This window comes from Lathyrus oleraceus, chromosome 3 (genome assembly GCF_024323335.1).
Source record: "Lathyrus oleraceus cultivar Zhongwan6 chromosome 3, CAAS_Psat_ZW6_1.0, whole genome shotgun sequence".
Classification (NCBI taxonomy): Eukaryota; Viridiplantae; Streptophyta; class Magnoliopsida; order Fabales; family Fabaceae; genus Lathyrus; species Lathyrus oleraceus.
Window position 1 is genome coordinate 460,289,182 of NC_066581.1, and position 19,460 is coordinate 460,308,641.

Consider the following 19,460-nt stretch of genomic DNA (forward strand, 5'->3'; position numbering starts at 1 on the left):
ATGAGTATGACTGTTCCATTGTTCTGATTAATTGCTTTACATGTTTTTTGATTGAAGATTACATCATAACCGTTATCACTTAATTGACTTATTGATAACAGGTTATGAATTAATCCTTCTACATAGAGAACATCAGATAGAGAGGGAAGAGTCCCATTACCAATAGTTCTGGAGCCTCTGATTCTTCCTTTATGATTTCCTCCAAAACCTACGAAGTCAGCATCTTTAAGTTCCAGGCTTTGGGACATATACTTTCTTCCTGTCATGTGTCGCGAGAATCCAGAGTCCAGGTACCATGATTGGTGTCTTAACTCTGCTACATAAGATATCTACAACATAAACAATCTTATCCTTTGGTACCCAGAATCTTTTGGGTCCTTTGTGATTAGTTTTCCCAAAGTTTCTTAGAACTTTGGGTTTTCTAGCATTATCAAAACGTTGTGCTTGTGTATGTGTGTTGTGATAAGAAAAAGGAGATTTAGGTTTGTCATCTGTAGAAGATTTATCTTCACTGGGGACATACCCTATTCCTCTTTTATTATTCTGACTTACTCCATAAATGATGGATGCCATTCTGCTCCCCTCTATCCCATTTTTCAGAAATTTTTGAAAAGATTTTTCATATTCATATATCATTATGTTAGAAGTTTGTGGGGATTGAGATAGTGCTTCTTCAAGTTTTAAACATTGTTTATTTGTGGAGTCTCTTTCTTTTATCAATGTTTGATTTTCATCTTTTAGTTCTGAAGCAGTTATCTCAAGCTTATCACATTCTTTGATGGTTCTTTCAAGAACTCCTTTTAAAGCCTTCAATTTTTGTTTGAGTTTCTGATATGAGTTTAGAGTTTCAGAGAGGCATGATTCAAGGTTAGAGCGAGAAAGATCAGAAAATACCTATTCAAAATCAGATTCTCCATCTGATGTATTTCTGGAGGTGGTGGCCATGACTGTTGTAACACCCTTCTAAAATACCCCAATTATTTAGTAACAACAACAATATTTATATCAGAGTAATCATGCACCAAAGGTGTCACACAACATTTCACACCATAAAACTGTCATGCTCTTTATTCAATCAAAATAAACATTTTTGTTTGCATAATTCGCAGCGGATATAAATCAACCAACCATTCCAACGTATAACATATTACCGATAAAAAGGTTCAACAATCAAAAATAAAGCAATTAAAACATCCCGTCCCGATGTTACATCTATCAGAGCACGACCCACTAAGTAGACTACTCTAGACTCCAAGCATTAGCTTCTACTCAACTCACTGCTCATTACCTGAAAAATAGTTGTAAGGGTGAGTTCCTCAATCGATATAACAAACATTATAAATTATCATGTTATGTTAAGTAAATTTACACGTTAATCACCTAATCATATCATGCATTCAATAACGGCACATCAACTCAAATATCATACTCAATAACAACGTAAAATGCAACTCAATAACGACATAAATTGCAACTCAAATGAGACTCGACTCTTCATGCATGTGGTACCAATCGGAGTAAAACTCCCAACTTAAAATCATTGCCATTTTAGTGGGCATCAAGGCATAAGCCTTCAACTTTCAACTTAAAATTTTGCCAATCCAGGCCAACGTGGTGTGAGCAAAGCTCCGATTTTTGCCAATCCAGGCCAACGTGGTGTGAGCAAAGCTCCGATTTTTGCCAATCCAGGCCAACGTGGTGTGAGCAAAGCTCCGACTTAATGCATATGGAATGTACATGGCATACACGACTTTAAATTCCGACAACATAATAATAACAGCAACACAACAATGTTTTCAACATAATCAACTTATAGTCAACGTTGGCTCATCAAGCCTACAACTCAGTATTTTCAACAAAATCAACTTATAATCAACTTTGGCTCACCAGCCTACAACTCAGTATTTTCAACAGTTTTAACAAAACTTATCACATATTTATATCAACACTTCATAACATAAACTCAACAGAATTACTCATCAAAATTAACGATAATAGGCTAATCACCAATTATGTTCACAACATTAAAATACCAATTTTTCTGATTTCCAACAGTGTTAACCGGTTAACGCCCTGGGTTAACCGGTTAACGCAGGACAAATACACTTTCTGGCAAAACGCAACAGTGTTAACCGGTTAACGCCCTGGGTTAACCGGTTAACGCAGGCAAAACAACACATTTTCACAATTTATAACAGTGTTAACCGGTTAACACCCTGGGTTAACCGGTTAACGCAGACAAAACAGCAGTTCCTGCGCTAACACAAGGCAGAATGCAGAGTTCTCCGCATTTTCCGCCGTGGGAGGACTTCCGGACCTCCGATTCCAATTCCGTAAAAAGCTATACGTTCGGAAATTCACAACTAACCCAAACACATATTCAATTACAGCCTAAACACAGTTTCATCCAACGTAATTTTCCAGCATTCATAATCCCAATTAGGGTCAATTCAACGGCTATCACTACCCATGACATGTTAATCTATAATACCCATTAAACGACGATAAACCCCCCTTACCTGAGATAATCCGGCAATCTCTAAGCTTCAAGCTTTTCCGTTCTTCAACCTTTGCTCTCTAGCTCTTCCTCTTTGCCCTTTTCTCCTCTTCTCTGCAGCTTCTCCGTTTTCACGTAAAACCTCTTTACCAATACTGAAAACCCTTTTTTTTTCCTTATTCCAACTTATATATTTTCCAAATAATTATTATTCCAAATAATAATAATAGTAATAATCCAATAATTCAATTTATTTAATTAAATTATTAAATATATTATTAACTTAATTTAAATAATCCTCTTATTTACTTCGGGGTGTTACAACTCTCCCCTACTAAAAGAGTTTTCGTCCTCGAAAACATACCTCAAGCAAATAACTCCGGATAAGACTCCTTCATCTGACTCTCCAGTTCCCAAGTCACATTGCCACCTGCTGGTCCTCCCCAAGCTACCTTCACTAAGGCAATCTCTTTACCCCGCAACTGCTTCAACTCTCGATCCTCAATCCTCATAGGCGATATTTCAACAGTCAGGTTATCTCTCACCTGTACGTCATCTACTTGGATCACATGCGACGGATCATGAATGTACCTCCTCAACTGAGACACATGAAAAACCTCATACAAATTCGCAAGTGACGGCGGTAAAGCGATACGATAGGCTACCTCTCCTATCTTCTCCAAAATCTGATAAGGACCAATAAATCGAGGTGTCAACTTCTTCGACTTCAAAGCTCGACCAACACCAGTTATCGGAGTAACACGAAGAAACACGTGATCTCCCTCTCGGAATTCAAGTGACTTCCTCCTCTTATCATGATAACTCTTCTGACGACTCTGAGCAATTCTCATCTGCTCCTGAATCATCTTAATCTTTTCCGTAGTCTGTTGAACAATTTCAGGTCCAACCACAACACTCTCACCGGACTCATACCAACATAACGGTGTCCGACATCTCCTACCATACAAAGCTTCAAACGGTGCCATACCAATACTCGAATGAAAACTATTGTTGTAGGTAAACTCAATCAAAGGTAAATAACAATCCCAAGCACCTCCCTTTTCCAAAACACAAGCTCTCAAAAGATCCTCTAGTGACTGAATCGTCCTCTCAGTCTGACCATCAGTCTGCGGATGATATGCAGAACTCAATCTCAGCTTAGTTCCCAAAGCCTTCTGCAAACCTTCCCAGAATTTCGATGTAAATCTAGGATCTCTGTCCGAAACAATACTCGACGGAATACCATGCAAACTTACGATCTTCTCAATATACAGCTCAGCTAATTTCTCTAACGGATAGTCCATTCTGATCGGAATGAAATGAGCCGACTTTGTCAATCTGTCAACAATCACCCAAATAGCTTCAAAATTCTTAATTGTCCTCGGCAAACCAGAAACAAAATCCATACTGATACTATCCCACTTCCATTCTGGAATAGCCAACGGTTGCATTAGCCCAGACGGCTTCTGATGCTCAATCTTCGACTTCTGACAAGTCAAACAAGAATAAACAAAACTCGCAATTTCTTTCTTCATTCCCGGCCACCAAAATAACTTTTTCAAATCATGATACATCTTCGTAGCTCCAGGATGAATACTCAACCCACTACGATGTCCTTCTTCAAGAATACTCTTCTTAAGTTCGGCAACATCCGGAATACACACTCGCCTACCAAATTTCAGAATACCATTTTCATCAACTCTGAATTCACCACCTTGACCCTGATTCACCAGAGTCAACTTATCAACCAAAAGCACATCGGATTTCTGACCCTTTCTGATCTCGTCCAGAATACCACTTGTTAATTTCAACATTCCCAATTTAACACTATTGTGAGTACTCTCACACACCAAACTCAAGTCTCTAAACTGCTCAATTAAATCCAATTCCTTAACCATTAGCATAGACATATGTAATGATTTCCGACTCAATGCATCAGCCACTACGTTTGCTTTACCCGGATGGTAATTCAAACCAAAGTCATAATCCTTCAGAAACTCCAACCATCTTCTCTGTCTCATATTCAGCTCTTTCTGATCAAACAAATACTTTAAACTTTTATGGTCACTGAAAACCTCAAATCTTGACCCATACAAGTAATGCCTCCATAACTTCAGAACAAATACCACAACCGCCAACTCTAAATCATGCGTCGGATAGTTCCTCTCATGAACCCTCAACTGTCTTGAAGCATAAGCTATAACCTGCTTATTCTGCATCAACACACCACCCAAACCCAACAATGAAGCATCACAGTAAACTTCAAATGATTCCGACGAACTCGGTAATATCAGAATAGGAGCAGTAGTTAACCTTCTCTTTAACTCTTGGAAACCTTCTTCACATTTTGAGTCCCAAACAAACGCTTGCCCCTTTCTAGTCAACATCGTCAACGGTAACGCCAACTTAGAAAATCCCTCAATGAACTTCCTATAATAACCAGCCAAACCAAGGAAACTTCGAATCTCAGCAACAGACTTCGGAGCTTCCCACTTAGATACCGCTTCTATCTTGGAAGGATCAACAGCAACACCACCTCTTGAAATCACATGACCAAGAAAACTAACCTCTTCTAACCAAAATTCACACTTGGATAGTTTAGCAAATAACTTCTTTTCTCGTAGAACTTCTAAAACCACTCTCAAATGCTCAGCATGCTCTTCTTCAGATTTCGAATACACCAAAATATCATCAATAAACACCACAACAAACTTGTCTAGGTACGGATGGAAAATCCTATTCATATACTCCATAAATACTCCAGGCGCATTAGTCACACCAAAAGGCATTACAGAATACTCATAATGTCCATACCTTGTTCTGAAAGCAGTCTTCTGAATATCCTCGGTTTTCACACGGATCTGATGATACCCAGATCTCAAATCTATTTTGCTGAACACACTTGCACCAACCAACTGATCCATCAAATCATCAATCCTTGGCAACGGATACCGATTCTTGATCGTCACTTTATTCAGTTGCCTGTAGTCCACACACAACCTCATAGTACCTTCTTTCTTCTTAACCAATAGCACTGGTGCACCCCACGGTGACACACTCGGACGAATAAATTTCTTATCCAACAGATCTTCCAACTGACTCTTCAATTCAGTTAACTCAACAGCAGACATACGGTATGGAGCCATCGATATCGGCCTAGTACCAGGTACCAAATCAATCGAGAACTCCACTTCACGCTCTGGCGGCAATTCGTTCACCTCTTCCGAAAACACATCAGGAAAATCACACACCACGGCTAGATCGCCAATCACCAGTTTATCTTTAGCCCCCAAAGTCGCTAATAGCATAAACAACTCTGCCCCATCAGCTACTTCTTCATTCACTTGCCTTGCTGATAGAAATAAACTCTTTCCTTCCTCAATCTCAGGAAAGACCACCGTCTTATCAAAACAATTGATAGAAACTCGGTTAAACACCAACCAGTTCATACCCAGAGTAACATCAATCTGCACTAGTGGAAGACACACTAGGTCCATCCCAAAGTCTCTACCAAAAATACTCAAAGGACAATTTAAACAAACCGAAGTAGTAGTCACTGAACCCTTCGCAGGAGTATCAATCACCATACTACCAAACATCTCAGATATCTCTAACTTAAGTTTCACAGCACAATCCAAAGATATAAAGGAATGAGTCGCACCTGTGTCAATAATAGCTACAAGAGGAAAGCCATTAATATAACACGTACCTCGGATAAGTCTGTCCTCACTGGAGGTTTGAGTTCCGGTCAATGCGAACACCCTCCCCGTCTGAGATTTCTTTGGCTTCTGACACTGACTTCCAATATGCCCTTCTTCGCCATAATTAAAACAAATCACTTCCTTGTGCTTGCAATCAGCTATTGCATGACCAATCTTACCACAGCGAAAACACCTCTTTACTTCAGCAGTGCATACATTACTCTTATGACCAGCCTGACCACATTTGAAGCAAACTATACCAGCAGGAGCACCTCCCCCACTAGCTCTCTGAGCCGGAACAACTCTTTGCTTCCCTTTTCCAGCTGGAGCATCATACGGCTTGCCACGGTTTTGATGTTGCTTGCCTCTGCGATCACTGACAATCTTGTAATGAGCATTATTGTCTTCTTCAAATATCCTGCAGCTATCAACCAATTCAGTAAAAATGCGTATCTTCTGATACCCAACAGCCTTCTTAATTTCAGAGCGCAGTCCATTTTCAAACTTGATGCACTTTGAAAATTCAGCACCAGCACCAGTGTAATGAGGATAAAATTTGGACAGCTCCACAAATTTCGCAGCATAATCAGTGACAGACATGTTTCCTTGCTTCAGCTCAAGGAACTCAATTTCCTTCTTACCACGGACATCTTCCGGATAATACTTCTTCAGGAATTCCCTACGGAATACATCCCAAGTAATGACTTCACCTACCACGGTCAACCTCTCGTGAGTCTCTAGCCACCAGTCATCAGCTTCGACTGCTAGCATGTGAGTACCATACCGAACCTTCTGAGCTGGAGTGCAATCCATAACACGGAAGATTCTCTCAATCTCTTTCAACCATCCCAAGGCTGCATCTGGATCATGCTTCCCTTTAAACACCGGCGGATTCTCTCTCTGAAAAGTCGCCAAGCTACGTGATCCAGCATCCCCACCAGCATTTGGCAAGTTCTGCACAGCTTGTGCCATTGCTTGCATTGCGGCAGCCATTGCAGCGTCATTCCTTCCAGCCATTTCAACTTATCACTACAACACAACTTAAAAGTTAGACTAGTAACAATTACACAATTGTTAGACAGTAACGACACGACAACTGGCCGGACAGACCGACCTGCTCTGATACCACTAATGTAACACCCTTCTAAAATACCCCAATTATTTAGTAACAACAACAATATTTATATCAGAGTAATCATGCACCAAGGGTGTCACACAACATTTCACACCATAAAACTGTCATGCTCTTTATTCAATCAAAATAAACATTTTTGTTTGCATAATTCGCAGCGGATATAAATCAACCAACCATTCCAACGTATAACATATTACCGATAAAAAGGTTCAACAATCAAAAATAAAGCAATTAAAACATCCCGTCCCGATGTTACATCTATCAGAGCACGACCCACTAAGTAGACTACTCTAGACTCCAAGCATTAGCTTCTACTCAACTCACTGCTCATTACCTGAAAAATAGTTGTAAGGGTGAGTTCCTCAATCGATATAACAAACATTATAAATTATCATGTTATGTTAAGTAAATTTACACGTTAATCACCTAATCATATCATGCATTCAATAACGGCACATCAACTCAAATATCATACTCAATAACAACGTAAAATGCAACTCAATAACGACATAAATTGCAACTCAAATGAGACTCGACTCTTCATGCATGTGGTACCAATCGGAGTAAAACTCCCAACTTAAAATCATTGCCATTTTAGTGGGCATCAAGGCATAAGCCTTCAACTTTCAACTTAAAATTTTTCCAATCCAGGCCAACGTGGTGTGAGCAAAGCTCCGATTTTTGCCAATCCAGGCCAACGTGGTGTGAGCAAAGCTCCGATTTTTGCCAATCCAGGCCAACGTGGTGTGAGCAAAGCTCCGACTTAATGCATATGGAATGTACATGGCATACACGACTTTAAATTCCGACAACATAATAATAACAACAACACAACAATGTTTTCAACATAATCAACTTATAGTCAACGTTGGCTCATCAAGCCTACAACTCAGTATTTTCAACAAAATCAACTTATAATCAACTTTGGCTCACCAGCCTACAACTCAGTATTTTCAACAGTTTTAACAAAACTTATCACATATTTATATCAACACTTCATAACATAAACTCAACAGAATTACTCATCAAAATTAACGATAATAGGCTAATCACCAATTATGTTCACAACATTAAAATACCAATTTTTCTGATTTCCAACAGTGTTAACCGGTTAACGCCCTGGGTTAACCGGTTAACGCAGGACAAATACACTTTCTGGCAAAACGCAACAGTGTTAACCGGTTAACGCCCTGGGTTAACCGGTTAACGCAGGCAAAACAACACATTTTCACAATTTATAACAGTGTTAACCGGTTAACACCCTGGGTTAACCGGTTAACGCAGACAAAACAGCAGTTCCTGCGCTAACACAAGGCAGAATGCAGAGTTCTCCGCATTTTCCGCCGTGGGAGGACTTCCGGACCTCCGATTCCAATTCCGTAAAAAGCTATACGTTCGGAAATTCACAACTAACCCAAACACATATTCAATTACAGCCTAAACACAGTTTCATCCAACGTAATTTTCCAGCATTCATAATCCCAATTAGGGTCAATTCAACGGCTATCACTACCCATGACATGTTAATCTATAATACCCATTAAACGACGATAAACCCCCCTTACCTGAGATAATCCGGCAATCTCTAAGCTTCAAGCTTTTCCGTTCTTCAACCTTTGCTCTCTAGCTCTTCCTCTTTGCCCTTTTCTCCTCTTCTCTGCAGCTTCTCCGTTTTCACGTAAAACCTCTTTACCAATACTGAAAACCCTTTTTTTTTCCTTATTCCAACTTATATATTTTCCAAATAATTATTATTCCAAATAATAATAATAATAATCCAATAATTCAATTTATTTAATTAAATTATTAAATATATTATTAACTTAATTTAAATAATCCTCTTATTTACTTCGGGGTGTTACAACTGTAACATTTGCCTGTTCTTCAGAGTCTGATTCGGAAGAATCAGATCCACTATCGTCCCAGGTGGCCATCAGTCCCTTTTTGGTTATGAATAAATTTTTATTGAAACTCTCTCTTCTGAATCTTTCTTTCTTCAGCTTGGGACATTCGTTTCTGTAATGACTTGTTTCCTTGCATTCATAGCATGTTATTTCTTTGTTTGACTTACCTCTGGAAGTTGATTCTGAGAGATCTCCCTTGGGTCTTGGTCTTCTGAAGTTATTATTCCTTTTTATCCATAGTTGTTTAACTCTTCTAGCCAAAAGGGATAATTCTTTTTCATCGTCAGAGTCTTCCTTTTCAGAGTCGTCACTGTCTTCCTCTTCAGCTTGGAAGGCTTTGTTTCTTTCTGGTTTGCGTCTTTCAGATTCAGACTTCAGTGCTACAGACTTGATCTTCTTTTGACGCTCATCTTCCGCAAGTTCTATCTCGTGGCTTCTGAGTGAACTGACGAGTTCCTTAAGGCTGATATTGTTCAGATTTTTAGATAACTTTAAACTTGTGACCATGGGTCTCCATTTCTTTGGTAAGCTTCTGAATATCTTTTTGACATGATCTGCAGTTCTGTAGCCCTTGTCTAGAACTTTGAGTCCTGCAATTAAAGTTTGAAATCTAGAAAACATTACCTATACAACTTCATCTTCCTCCATTTTGAAGGCTTCATATTTTTGAATTAGAGCCAGAGCCTTTGCTTCTTTGACTTGAGAATTTCCTTCATGAGTCATCCTCAGGGAGTCAAGTATTTCTTTAGTTGTTTCCCTGTTGGTGATCTTTTCATATTCATTGTAGGAAATGGCATTTAGTAGTATCATTCTGGCTTTGTGATGGTTTTTGAATTCACGCTTCTGATCATCTGTCATTTTGTTTCTGGAAATGGAAACGCCAGCGTCAGACACAGAAGGTGTGTTGCTGATTGTGATTATGTCCTATAGATCAGCATCATAGCCCAGAAAGAAACTTTCAATTTTGTCTTTCCAATAATCAAAATTTTCTCCATTAAAGATTAGAGGTTTAGCATTGTAACTATCTCTTTCATTGGTGTTGGCCATAGTGTTTTTCTCACGATGGATCTCTCTACAGTGTTAAGTGTTTGATTAGAAAATCAATAATAGAGCCGAAGCTCTGAAACCAATTGAAGGTAGAGAAAAACAAGAAAGAGGGTTTAAATTATTTTTGGAAAATAAAATTTTTTGATCGTTTAAACACACACAGAGTAAAAAACAAATTGACACAGAATTTTATACTGGTTTGCTTGAAATTCAAAGCTACTCCAGTCCACCCGGTCAAGGTGATTTCACCTTTAAAAAGGACTTAATCCACTAATCTTGAAAGATTACACAAACAATTGTCTAAGAGAATAATCCCTTAGCCCTCTCAAGTATTCAGACTGCACAGAGTCACTTGAGGAAGTATCTTAAATAAGATTTGTAATGCACAGTGCTTCTAATAACAAGCAAATATTATAGAAATATAAGAGTAACAGTTTTCACGTAAGAGCAACAACTCGTGAAAAAGTAAAAGAGGATAATTGAGAAATTTGTATTGTTGTGTGTCTCAGGTGTATTTTCTTGTGATGCATTTCGTCCTTTATATAGGAGTTTGAGAGGACCGTCGGGTGATGACAGGATCTTGATCATTGAAGAATGATTATTGTCATTACTCTCCTTGTTTCTTTCTAAAACCGTTTTGGGCACGTCATAATTTTCTTCTGGAAATAGTTTCTTTCCAAAAACAGATTTCTTCATGGTTACGTGTTCTGAGTTGGCGAATCTGTATTCAGAGTCTTGTTAATCAGAGTTCATCTTCAGAGGTTGTTTTTATCTGACCAAATTAGAGTTTATCTATAATCTTGACTTCTTCAAATTCAGAGTCTGGATTCATTCTTCTTTAACAGAGTTTATGACTTATTTTTGGCTTTGCTGGTTCCTGCGTTGATCAGAGTCAGAACCTTCTGGACGCGTTTCCTCTGAGTGGCATCTAAGTGCTGGATTATGTATCTGATGATTCGTCTTTCTGATATTTTTGGTCAGATTCCTGCATACTTAAGATAAAATTTCTTTAGAGTGCCATTTATGTTTCATCCTTTGTTATCATCAAAATTTTAGAGATATATTATAGAACCAACTTTGTTCTTATAGTTAATGCTATGAGGATCTTCTTATTTAGGAATTTGATTCCAACTCTGCTCGGCGATACTTATTTCTCCATTCATCATAGGACTTCTAAAGGAGGTGGAACTATAGTTTGTTGTGCGCCTTTACTATATAAGTTGTTTATTTCGCACTTATCACGGTATCGTATCTTCCAAGAAAACAAGGATTGTTTAAGGTGGTCTCAAAGACTTACGTCTCTCACCAACGACGACATAACTTGGTATTCTTTTGTTTAGGACGATGTTGAGGTTATTAATAGTTGTGGGGAGTTCTATAATGTGCCTCTTCTTGGTACACAAGGGGGAATCAACTACAATCCTGCTTTGGAAAGACGTCAACTTGGGTCCGCTATGAAGGACAAACCTAATAACACTTTGTTAGAAGGCTTATTTTTCCAAGAAGTGAAAGATACTCAAGGGTTGAAAGCTACGATAGTGAATGTTTGGCACAATATTCATAGGAAAGGGAAAGTGAGCTTAGGTTAAGTAATTGTGTAGATTTTTAGCCTTACACTAGTTGGGTGAAGAAGAGAGCAAAGGAATTCAAGATGTCATACGCTTATAAAAGACCTATGTCATTAGTAATGGTCAAATCTCCCAATATTAAAGGTGTAGAGGAGTTGCAAGAGGCTTTGGATAGGATGAAGCAAGAGAGGGATGATTGGGAAAGAATATTTCACACCTCACACCTTGAGAAAGTAGAATTGCAGAAGCTCCTAAAGGAAAGGGACAACTTGATAGAATTGCTCGAAGAACGTGATATGAATAGATCAAGAGGCCAAGAGGATTTATTTTCCTCTAACAGCTCATCGTCTACTCATCTTCCTACTTCCAGTGTTTGGAAATGCATTGTAGATCAGGTCGTGATAGAGAAGGATGCTATGAAAAGCAACTATGAAAGAGAGATCAAAAGGCTTTGCAAGAAGTGTCAGCTTGGAGTTGGGTCGTCATCGGACATGATTCCATAGATCTAGTTTCTTTCCGCTTATGATCATTGAAATTGTATTTTCGATTGTAATCCTTTTATTATTAATAAAATGAGATTTTTAGTACATTGGAATGTGTTATGTTTGCAACTTATGTCTTAAAGTTCCTTGGAAAATAGACAATATAACATTTGCATTTTCATATCATGCATCATGTTGCACCTTGGTCTTGCTTTGAGTAAGTTCACCAGGAGTCTTATTTCTTTCTTGGTCTTCATTCAGATAAGTTATCTTATCGATACAATACTCGAGCTAATCAGTTGAAAAAGATGGACCGCCTAGAGCAAAAGAATCGTGAGCCCCGTGAAGAGGTGATAACTTTAAGAGGCGGTTACAAAAGGCCTACTGCTATGATGGAAGCTTTGGTGGCTGCTCAGAATCAGCCTCCATTGTTGAAGTTCGGGTGGCTTAACCTGTGATATCAGTAGCATCTCGTGTTGTTCATGTTGTTCCTTATGTTGAAGAACCTACTTTCCAGCTGACCAAAGAGAGACTGTTGGTGTCTATGAGAGAATGGACAAGTTCCAAGATCAATTTCAGGTTATGCAGAAAGAGATTCAGGCTTTGAGAGGGAAAGATCTATTTGGGAAAAATGCTCATGATTTGTGTTTGGTCCCTAATGTGAAGATTTTGCACAAGTTCATGGTTCCGGATTTTGAAAAGTACAAAGGTAACTCCTGTCCTCTGAGTCATCTAGTGATGTACGCTCGTAAGATGTCGACTCAGACTGACAATCATCAATTATTGATTCACTACTTTCAAGACAGTTTGACTGGGGCTGCTTGAAAGTGGTATATGGGGCTAGACAGGACCCAGATCCGAAGTAAGTTCTGAAGACGTTCCTTGTAACTCTCAAGAAGTTGCACAATCCAGAAACTCCTTCAAGTATAAGTCTTCTCATCTAAAAGACTTAATCATTGGAAATAAAGATAGTCCTCTAAGAACAAGATATGCATTTAGAGAGAATATTCAATGATGGGACTTATCTCTATGATATAACCATCTTCTGTTGTTGAAGCCTTATCTCATAATGGATGGATTGTAACCATGCAATAAGAACTGAACCAGTTTCAAAGGAATGATGTGTGGGATCTGGTACCAAGACCTCATAGAAGAACATCATTGGAACAAAATAGATGTTCAAAAACAAGCTTAATGAGCAAGGAGAATTGGTAAGAAACAAAGCTATACTGGTATATCAACGCTATAGTCAACAAGAAGGTATGTATTTCTCTAAAACCTTTTGCACCAGTTAAAAGGTTGGAGGCAATCAGGTTACTTCTTTCCTATGTTATTAATAATAACATCATTCTATATTAAATGGATGTTAAGAGTGCACTTTTAAATGGTGTCATTTTTGAAGAAGTATATGTAAAACAACCACCTAGATTTGAGGATTTAATCCATCTAGAACATGTTTTCAAACTTAAGAAGTCATTTTATGGACTCAAATAGGATCCTAGAGCCTGGTATGAGAGATTGAGTAACTTCCTTTTAGAAAATGATTTCCAAAAAGGGCAAGTTGATACTACACTCTTCAGAAAAACATTGAAAAGTGATATCTTAATTGTTCAAATGTATGTAGATGATTTTATTTTTAGTTTTACTAATGCTTCCCTTTGCAAGGAGTTTTCTAAAATAGTGTAGGCTGAAATTGAGATGAGCATGATGAGGGAATTGAGTTCTTCCTTGGAATTCAGATCAACCAAAGCAAAGATGTAGTCTATGTCCACTAGTTAAAATATACTAAAGAGCTTATGAAGAAGTTCAATCTTGAAGACTGCAAAGTTATGAACACTCTTATGCATCCAACATGCAATCTGAACAAAGAAGAAGAAAGCTCCAGATTTTGTCAAAAGTTGTATAGAGGTATGATTGGCTCTTTACTCTACTCGGTAACTTATAAGGCATATTTTTTTTTTGTGTATGTGTGCAAGATTCCAATCAGACCCTAGGGAGACTTAACTCATTCTAAGATAATCTTTAGGTATCTGAAGGGAACAACTAATTTAGGTTTTCTTTATAAAAATCCCTAGACTACAAGTTAGTTGGATTATGTGATGTTGACTATGTTGGGTATAGAATCGAAAGGAATTCCACTAGTGGAAACTATCAATTCATAGGTAAAAACCTAATATCCCAGGCAAGTAAAAGACAAGCAACTATTGTTTTGTCCACATCAAAAGCAAAATACATCTCAGCTGCTAAATGCTAAACATAACTCATTTTGATGAAATCTCAGTTAGAAGATTATCGGATTAGTAGAAGCAGTACTCTCATCTTCTGTGATAATATTGTTGCAATATGTTTAACTAAAAATCCAGTTTAACATTCTAGAACTAAGCACATAGAAATAAAACATCATTTTATTAGAGATTATGTTCAGAAAGGTGTAATAGATATACATTTCATTGATATAGATCATCAATGGGATAAAATATTTACCAAGCCTCTTACAATAGAAATATTTGAATTCATTAAAAAGAATATGGACATTCATTTTATGGAAGACTAGTGCTTGATTTTGAATGAAGGATCAGAGACTGATATGATTAGAAGGCACTATGATCAGAAGCTCTGACAACTTCTGATGTGTAGTAACTTCTGAAGCATCTATACCTCTGATGCTCATAACTTGATTAAATGTTTTTGGTGGAATATAAGTGGATTTTCTGTTGAAATTATTTTTTATGATGCCCACTTATATGTCACAAATCTGAAAAAATATTTTGACTTGGTCATATATCTATTAAGTTTTTCAGTTTGTGCTCTTTTACTCTATCTCTGAGCTATATCAATGTTGGGGTATTGTGTCTGCTAAAATAAAATTATGTTTCAACAATCCCCTTGGACATCAGTTAGTACAATTATTTTTAAATTTACTGCACACACATGAATTTTTTGGTTGGAAAGAGGTTCAAATAAATCTATGGAAAAAATTGGCTTTTATTCAATGGTAAAGGATTACAAGTCTTTGAAATTAAAAAGAGTAATACAACTGAAAGCTACTCCAACAGAAGACGCTACTCTACTTGGTCATCATTCCATCCTTCTGAGATGAGTAAGGTCTTGCAGTCCTCATCCCACTCATCATCAGATGACTCTTTCTTTTTGAGAATTTCCATCCTTGTCTCTGAGGTTCTTCTAACCCTTGTTGCACCAACAAAAGTTACATCACCTTTTGAAGAGCTTATTTTGTCATCTTTCTAGATCTTTAAAGTCTTTTTAACCTCTTCTAAGGAACCACCCTTGTTGCTCTTAGCTGATTTTCTCATTCAGGAGGAGAAACTTAATGAAAGAATGAGGAATGGATTTTCTATTTGTTCTAAATTGGATTTTATAGGGAAAATGGAAATAAATAGAAATTTATCTGGTTTAATATGCACCAATGGAATCAAGAGAGAGATGCATTCCTGGTCTTCAAACTCCCCTTCCAAGGTTTGACTGTTATGCCTCATAGGCTCAGAGTAGATTGGAATATCTCGTGTTCTGTAGAATCTTTTCCAACCAGTCAAATCATTTATTAACATCACATTTTTTACTGCTTGCATGTCTTTAATTGATGACACAAGGGGAGAACATGTTCTGATTTTCATTGTATTTACTCAGACGTGATTTTCCCATATATTAGTTTTTCTTCAGAATATTTTCTTTTCCTAATGTTACTTTTTTATGACAAAAGGGGGAGAAATATAATGGGGTATTAAATTCTGAAGATTAATGATATTGTGAAGTAATTTAATTAACCTGGATAGTACTTAGGAGGAGCTTACAAAACTAACTCTTTGGACTATCAGACTCAGAAGGAGCTTACAAATCTCAGACCCTAAAGTCAACATGTTAATTAAATTAACAACCATTGTTCTTTATGCTTGTCATCATAAATAAAGGGGAGATTGTTGGAACAAAATTGGTTGGTACCATATCCCTTGGGTTTTGATGATAACGAAGTATTTAAAAATCAATTGGGTATTCTGACATATGTTCAAGTATGCATGATTATAAAGCTAAGAACATGTGAATAGAAGTGTGAGTGCTATGCATTTGAAGTTAAGTCTCTGGTTCTAAAGATCACTTCTAAAGACCCTGGCTCTGATGGAAGATCCAAACTCTGAAGAAGTCAATCCTGAAGAAATCTAGCCTTTGGTGATCCAGACTCTGAAGCTTTAGAAGCCAAGAAGCAGACTTTGAAGAAATCATACTCTCAAGAATCATGTCTGAAGAAAATCAACCTATTAAGGTTTATCTCTTCAATCGAGGCAACTCTGACAGACTCAAATACCCTTTGATCACGTGAAGACTTAAGGAAAAATCTCTTATTTGTTGTCTGAGCTTCAACAGATAACTCCTCTTGCAGAAAGTTGCTTTCTTGACGTGTCTAATCAAGTCCTAAGGTTATCCAACCTTTTGGTGAAATTCTTCAACGTATCTTTTCCTCCACTCTATATAAGGAGTAGAAGACCTGAAGAAGATGACAACAATAATACACTTCTATATAAGACTTTGAATCGTTGACATTCAAAAAGAAGTCACTCTGTCAAAATTTATAGACTTAGAACCTCGTAACACTTAGTATATTTTAGAATTTATTAAGTCTTGGAGTCTTTCTAAGTTGTATTTTGTCTACACCTCTGATTGTATATCTAGTGTAGTTGTTACCCAAATATCTTAACAATTTGTTATAGAGTCAGAAGTCTCTTGCTTTAGTGGTTGAGAATTTGAAGTCTCTTTCTTGTGTCCTTGAGCATAATAGTCTCTTACTTGTGGGTTTAAGCATTGGAAGTCTCTTGCTTGTGTGCTTGATCATAAAAGTCTCTTACTTATGTGTTTGAGAATTGGAAGTCTCTTGTTGGTGCTTGAGCATTTGTAATCAGTTTTGGTTATAGTGAAAATCCATTGGAAGTACTAGAGGATTGGATTACTCTCATTGTGAGAGGAACCATGATAGTTGTTGTGTGTACTTGCTTTTAGTTTTCTACTTTTTTATCTTAATTTTCCGCTGCTTTTAACTGTACAACTCTGAGTCAAATTCTAGTTCACAATCTGATAAGGACCTTTAGAAGCTAACCAATTTTTCTGAGTCAAACTTTGAACTAAGTGTTCATAATCTTGTTGGGAACTATTGGAAGCAGAAAAAGAAAAAGCCAAGACAATTCAACCCCCCTTCTTATGTTCTTATCACCTTTAAAACATAACAAAAGCATAATATGTGGAAGCCCTTAAGGAGCGATGTTCAAAGGTAACATAAAAGTCCTTATGCCAAAATTTCCAAGGACACAATTAAAAGGATAGTGGAAAAATAATAACAAAAGGGGGGATATGCAAGTCATTAACCCTCCCCAGGAATCGTGTTATCCTCAGGGGTATCCCCGACAGAGGATGTCACCATGGTGACACCCTTCCACAACTTGTCCCCCTCAGACTCAAGTTAATTACCCCGGATAGGTGAGGAAGCAGGACCAGGTAATAGCCAAAATATCAACGAATTGGCCTCCATGAGCAACCTTAAACATGTACATGGGGCTTAAGTCCATCCGAAGGTTAAGAAAGGCTATATGCTCCTTAGCCCCCTCAAAATATATATCATAAGTCTCAGCCAAATTATCCTTCAAAATAGAGACCTCGTCCTCCAAACTCCTCTAAGTGTTGACACCATTATCCAAGGATTCCCGTAGCTCATGCCCCGCGATGGTAAACTCCCGAGATTAGGATCACCTTCTCTACTTGTAGAGTCTCAATGAGGGTCTGACCTTTGAATCAATATCCTTGGTACTTTTATAGGTTTGTCATTATCTCCTTATCTACCTTGGCCCGCTCCTCCTTGATAATTCACTATATGATTAGAACCCTTAGCAGATGAATCTTTTTTAGGGAAGGATGGTCAAAGATCGCCTCATAATCCACTAGGAAATCTTCACAAAAATGAAGGTGAGTGCCTATACACTTGGTAGCATCAAAGGTATCATCACATCATAGAGTTTCTAGGTGGTGGGGCCTTTCTAGGAGAAGACGTCATCTTTCCCACTATAGTCACAAGAGCTGTCTTAACCTTAGGGAATGATTCTGCCTCCCGCCGTTGGACCTTAGGGGTCGGAGACCCAATCGAGGCCTTGCCCTCAGGTTGGTGCTTGAATCCCCTATGGATTATTCCTTTTAGGAAACTATGATAGTTATCTGGGCCAGTGTTCTGAGCTTTCTGCTTGGTGAGGCACTCCCTCATTTCCTCAGGCAAAATCTTGGGCATATTCTCTGCAACAAAGGCGTGGGAAAATGATTAGCACAAGATGTATCAAGCATAACAAAATGCAATGTCAATTAACTCACTTATATATTTGTCCTAAGACTCCTCGTTTCCTTGGGCCAGGGTAATCATGGTGCGGGACCCTGTGACTTTAAAACCATCCAAAATTTTCACCACTTCGGCCTCTTGATCAATAAGGAAGTTATAGTCGTAGAAAGTCATCGTGACGAGGTTGCCAGTCCAAGTGAGAGAAAAATTGGGGGCACAATCCATCCTGGTAGTGACTAAAAAGGACCCCCCCCCCCTCAGTCGCACGAACTTCTCCATCCAACCTTTAAAGTTGTTAGAGTAAGTTTTAAATAAAGTTCTCCCTAGAATGCCAACAAGGGTTACCCAACCCCAAGGGTAAATCATTATTGTTGGCATTAAATGCCTTGCACGCTTCCCTCTAGTGGACACTTCAAATCTTTCTAGTTGACATGCATCATACAAGTGGGCACCCGTAGGTATCACCTTAGGGGTTCGCTAAGTCTCTCCTAAGGGACACCATAAACTCTTGCTTGAGGGGCGCCATTAAGTCTCGTATGATGGACTAAACTAATTTTTGTATCAGGGGCTTAACTAAGTCTCACCTAAGGGACTCAACTAAGTCTCCCCTTAGGGACTATATTAAGAATTTCTAGAGGGATTCTGCAAGATCCCTCCCTAAGGGGATATTTGAGATCTCAGGGAAAGAGAAAACCTCCAACTAGGCTCACCGCGGAGACCGAAGATAAGAAAAGAGTAAAAAAAACGTTGTCCTCCACGAGCTCTCATGTTTGAGGGAAGCTTAGATTGTGATATGCA

At 38.0% G+C, this 19,460-nt stretch overlaps 1 protein-coding gene across 1 annotated transcript; it reads right to left on the reverse strand.

The window, feature by feature from the left end:
* Nucleotides 1-6,420: 6,420 nt before the first annotated feature.
* On the reverse strand, nucleotides 6,421-7,215 carry LOC127131594 (uncharacterized; the record flags this gene model as incomplete). Its single annotated transcript, XM_051060506.1, has 1 exon — nucleotides 6,421-7,215. A coding segment is annotated over exon 1 (795 nt), but the record flags the coding sequence as incomplete, so codon positions are not given.
* Nucleotides 7,216-19,460: the final 12,245 nt, after the last annotated feature.